The sequence below is a fragment of the Parasteatoda tepidariorum genome, chromosome 8 (assembly GCF_043381705.1).
Source record: "Parasteatoda tepidariorum isolate YZ-2023 chromosome 8, CAS_Ptep_4.0, whole genome shotgun sequence".
NCBI classification, from domain to species: Eukaryota; Metazoa; Arthropoda; class Arachnida; order Araneae; family Theridiidae; genus Parasteatoda; species Parasteatoda tepidariorum.
Genome location: NC_092211.1, coordinates 31,335,989 through 31,341,578, shown reverse-complemented (window position 1 = coordinate 31,341,578; position 5,590 = coordinate 31,335,989). Strand labels below are relative to the sequence as shown.

General features: G+C 29.7%; 1 protein-coding gene across 1 annotated transcript in view; it reads left to right on the top strand.

Annotated features, from left to right (window-relative positions):
- Positions 1–205: 205 nt before the first annotated feature.
- Positions 206–5,590, top strand: part of LOC107448837 (uncharacterized) — a gene marked incomplete at its 5' end in the record, with an annotated part of 6,812 nt that continues 1,427 nt past the window's right edge. Inside the window, 4 exon segments of the mRNA XM_016064188.3 lie at positions 206–255; positions 1,972–2,095; positions 3,377–3,498; positions 5,010–5,142. Of these exon segments, the coding sequence (XP_015919674.1) occupies positions 225–255; positions 1,972–2,095; positions 3,377–3,498; positions 5,010–5,142 (410 nt within the window).

Below are 5,590 nucleotides of genomic sequence, written 5' to 3'. Positions count from 1 at the left end.
AATAAATTTTTTATCGCTTTTATTGTGTTTTATTTATTTTACATTACGTGTTTACTACTACGGAAGTGAATGCCCTTTTCCTGGCAGATTCAAGGTCATTATTACTATCAGAGCAACGATATGAATAATATCTTTTCTTAACAGCTGTCAGTTTTCGCTTTAAATTACCTTAAAAATCTCAGCAAAAATTCAATTCTTTACACAGTCACTGCAACACAGACATCATGAAGTGGTTCTCTGGATTAGTTTTATGCCGTATGTATAATGTCTTCACTCATTATGTTTATTTGGTTTTGAATACATTTTAATTTTTACGTATTAAAGATGGTGTTATTAAAGACTGTATCTAGGAAGAAAATATTATTAAATATTTTTATTTCGAAATTGTTAATAGAAATTGTTAATTGAAATAGAAATATTAATATTTTATTCCTTTTGGATATATTTAGTGTTCAATACATATTTCTAATATTGAATCAGTAAAGTTAGTTTAAAGGAGAAATTGGATACTAATATTTCTAAATATATTTACTTAAAATGAATGAAGATTATGTATTTAGAAAATTAGTATGTCACTATTCAGTATATCATTTTAATATTCTCATCATTGTGTTATGTGTAAACTTTGAAACTCAAAAAAAATAATGCAGAAATGTTATCTGCAAGATAAGAAATTGTAATTTATCTCGTTATATAGTTATTTTTCATAGGTTATCCATAGTTGAACTAAAACTAGCTCCCATGGAAATACCATTAATTTGTGGAAGTAAAAATACAGAAGAGCTAGAACTTTTTAAAAGAGCTAGAAATTCATCAATTCAAAATTTAATTTGTGCAGTGGCAAACTGAACAGAGTTAGAAATTGCTAACAATGAAAGTTCAAGAGCCAAGGCGGTCAAATGATTAGAAAAAGCAAAGGTGCTTATAGAAGCGATATTATTACAGATTTTAAGCCTTTCTATCACCTCAACACCTTTTTGTACCTCCCAAACCCATGGATAGTTTCCTAATTTCAGAGCAATGAATAGTTCTTTTAATTGAAATTTCAGTAGGATTGCAGGACTTTTACCAATAGTGGAGGTAGGACTGCAAATATTTTATTTAAAGTGCTATCTCCACTTTGAGGGCACATAGTACGTCAATTGGATCCAATAGCTCAACTATTGCTAACCTATTTTTAATTTATTCAAGGTACTCAGTCTACAGAGCTACTTCAGTTGCCGTGTGCCAGGTGCTCTGATGAATTATTTTTCAAATTATAAGACTTTCAGTGTAGTGTCAGGGTGCTCTGACGTATTATTTTTCAAATTATCAGACTTTTAGTGTAGTGTCAGGGGGTTTCTGATGCATTATTTTTCAAATTATCAGACTTTTAGTGTAGTGTCAGGGTGCTCTGACGTATTATTTCTCAAATTATCAGACTTTTAGTGTAGTGTCAGGGGGTTTCTGACGTATTATTTCTCAAATTATCAGACGTTTAGTGTAGTGTCAGGGTGCTCTGATGTATTATTCTTCAAATTATCAGACTTTAAGTGTAGTGTCAGGGTGCTCTGACGTATTATTTTTCAAATTATCACACTTACAGTGTAGTGTCAGGGTGCTCTGATGTATTATTTTTGAAATTATCAGACTTTTAGTGTAGTGTCAGAGTGTTCTGATGAATTATTTTTCAAATAATTAGATTTTTAAAAAGAAACACGTAACAAAAAAACCAACTTTACGTTGAAAGGGGAAAATTTCAAAGCTAAACTTTCTTGCAATAACTTTCCAATCACTTTGTGACCAAATTTAAGTTTAAATTTTAAATTTTACTATTTGAGATTTACACTGTCCCCAAATGCCTGTACAGTAAGCGTCACTTATATTCATTTTTGATGCACCGTCTTCAATCCAATAATTTGGAATGTATATATATATATATATATATATATATATAGATATATATAGCTTATATTTATTGTTTTCTTTTAGTCGTAATTGGCTTGGCTTATTCTCAAGAAGATGAAGACGTTGACTATTTGTCCCCCTATTATTGCTATCTGGATAAAGTGTTCCAATATAAATGGAACGCTGATTATAGTGGAGGCTGGTGCCAGTAAGTCTTTTCTTAAAATTGTAATTAAATTCTTACTCGTAATATTATTTACAACTAGTATTTACCAAAATTGTAGCTGATGAAAAAATTAAGTCCCTTAAAGTCATGTCTGACCACCTTTAATGATACAAAAGTAGGTATACATTATCATTAGAACATTTTCCATGATATTACATTTCAATGTACTAGTTCTGGTTCAAACTAAGGACAATTTAAATCAGAACACAAATTTCTATACATTTTTCCTTTGAAAACTTTCCTCTTCATACTTTTCCAACTTAAAGTTAATATTTATTAGAGTTAATATTAATTAAGATTAGTTGATCTATGCTCCTGATTTCTATCATATATCTTTAATCATAAGATTTTAAAATTAGGCTTCTTGAAAATACATAACTATCAAAAAGAAAAGCAGTAAGTACACTCAAGTTAAACTTCGATAACAATTAACTCGAAAATACGTTTAAGAGATTCTCAAAAACCACTGGTCAACTTAAAATTCTTCCCCTGACTTGGCCATAATGTCAGTAACTAGAACCATAATATGGTCTAATAAGATGCTAATCTGAAACTTTTTTCGTTCACTAAAACTGCAGTGCTGTGTAACCAGTTGTATACTACTGATTGCTTTTCATATTGCAGAACTATGTAACGTTTTCTACGGAAAACGGTGAATTGCACTGCAATACATTCTATCGAATTAGTATTGGTATTAAGTTAAGAGAATTTTTTTTCATCAAACGTAAAGTAGTGTTTTTAACTATGTAATAGCCAAAGAATTTTCAAGCCGTCGATAAGCTTTATTAGAAGCATTTTAGGTATACCTTTTTCCAAGATATTTACACTTCTCCAATCTTTTCAAAATTTTATGTCTGCAATTTTAACTAACCGATTCATGCTAGCAGATTTGTTTTAAGATTTAAAAGCTGTTTGCTCAAACTCTTCCACTTCATCCCAGTAGTGTGGGTTGGGGATGATCCTTCAAGCTTCTTCCACTTCTACCAAGTACGATTATGCTAGTAGGTTGAAATCAAAAAATTCGTTAAGTGCTAGAAAATCAATAAAACTTTTAAGTGCAAAAATGTTTTCGTATCGGCAGGCAAAAAAAAAATATTTAAAAGTATAACGTAAGTGCAAATGTAAAATTTTTTTTGTGTCACAAAATATCTTGATGATTACTAGCACCTGTATATTTTTCCACTGAAAGAAATATTTTATTAAAATGGAGTAATTTAAACTGATTCATCAGAAAGTAATATTGCTTTCACTTTTCATTTATAGACATGAACCCAAAATAGCAAAATATCAGATACAAGCAGCTGAAGAATGCAAAACAGGATTTGCTGATACAGCCAGGAAATATCATGACAATTTGAGTGCAGTATGCAGTAATGATTTAAAAGGTACTATATTTCTATATTCTTATATTGTAAGATCGTAAATGATTCTTAAAGTTAATTTGTTATTTGTGTTTCTTCAATTCATTAGTGCTATTTAAATTGAAGCACAACATGTTGTTGATAGGATTTTAAAGAGGACGCTAGAAAAACATTTTAATAAGAGCGGAATAACTTTTAAGCATAATTGAGGCAACAAACGGCATGAGTTGAATGGGTATTGAGCTAGAATTGAGGCTTCCTGGAATTAGGCTTAACACAAAGTAAAATGCTATTTAATTCGGTGCAAAAATTAACTAAGCTCAGTTTGTGCAAGTTCATCTAAATATTTCAAATGTTAAATTCAATATATTTCAAATCATATATAAACATAGCAGATATATTGGCTATCAACACTGATTGGCTTTGCATCACTGGAACACCATTTTCCACTTTTTCAATACATATTCAATTTCTTTCGCCTAGATGGAGCAGGAAGTGAGAAATTCCTTGTAAATATATGTTCAGATACAATATTTTCTAATATTTATGTTTAGCTCTTATTGGATTTCTTTGCGTCCAATTATTGCACAAGATCCGAGTGACTTTTTTTCAGTGGGACACAATTTATAAACACAATCATAATCCGTAGCATCCATCCATTAATTGTAAAGAAAACAAAAGTGTAACACCAAAATTTTGTAGTTCTTATACTGAAATGTACGATACTCAGACTTAAATAAGCAAAAAAAAAATGGAAATTGAGCTGTTTTTTAATTGTAAGGTTGCTTATAAGCCAATCGAAACTAATACAATAACCTATTGTTTCATAATGTAGTTTAATCTGTAAATGCTGATTTTTATTAAAAATGCAAAATAGTACAATGTATGAAATGTAATTATAAATATTCCTTCGTACTAATATAGTACAGTAGCAACATTGTATTTTGCATTGCATAGTAGCTACATCATGTTAAGCATTCTGCAATAGCAACATTGTGTTTAACATTGTATAGTTGCAACTGTTATTTCTCGCAGTCATTATTATTTTTAAATAGCCATTTATTGTAGTTGATGCAAGTATATTCTTTTGCAAACAGTTATTTTTAGGTAGAAGAAGAGTGTAAATTTAGAGTTCTTTGCCTAATTTTGAAGCATTTTTGATCCACAAACAAAAGCATTTTAGTTGGTCTTGTTGCATGAGAGGTTTTTTGCGACGTGAAATTTCACACCGTGTTACAAAACACGACTCAAAATTTAATCAAAAATTGCACATTTAGCAAGAAATTTGAAATATTTGAAACATCAAAGGTCAAACCCAATTAGCCCTTTTGATTACAGTGACCTAACTTTGTATTACTCAGCTTAACAATTAATTCATGCTTTAAATCCCTTGTGTTTAGAGTAACATTTTACACTTTATGTCACAAAAATGCTTGCGTTTAAGCTGCAAAATGACTGATTAGAAGAAACAAAAGTTCAATATGGACCACTTGTCATATATATTTTGAATTTGAAATATTTCTTTATTTACTTAGATATAGAAGGAGACTGTGATTCAATGATGTTTACAGATCCTGGTGAGGAATGCTTTGCTGATTACTTTGCAGAGTACCAAAAACCTGGTGCAAATCCATTTGACGTCGTTGCAATGGAAAGAGCGTTGTGCAAGTAAGTTATTGAAAAGCGTTGATTTCGCTACTCACACTTTAATATTTATACTTCCTTTTTTGACTTCTTGTTCACATTTTAATCTAACATTTTAATTTCAGGAACCTAAAAATTTCAAGATATTTTTTTTCACCTCTGTTTTTAAATTAAAACATAGTAGGAATAAGTTAAGCATTATACGAGACTTTAATCTTCATGATATACGAATAAGTATTTTTAAAAACTATTTAGTTTGCAAATAGTCCCATTAATTTATTTGCATCTATCATGAAAAAACTAAACTAAGCGAAAAAGATTTCTGTCGTTTCGTTTTAAATTCAACTTATTGTTTATAAATAACGCTTTCGTGAAATGTAGAAAATGCTTTCAGTTTCAATACAAGATCATATTTTGCAAGTGACGCTTTAATAAAATGTAAATAGTCGTCGGTTGACATGTATATATATAT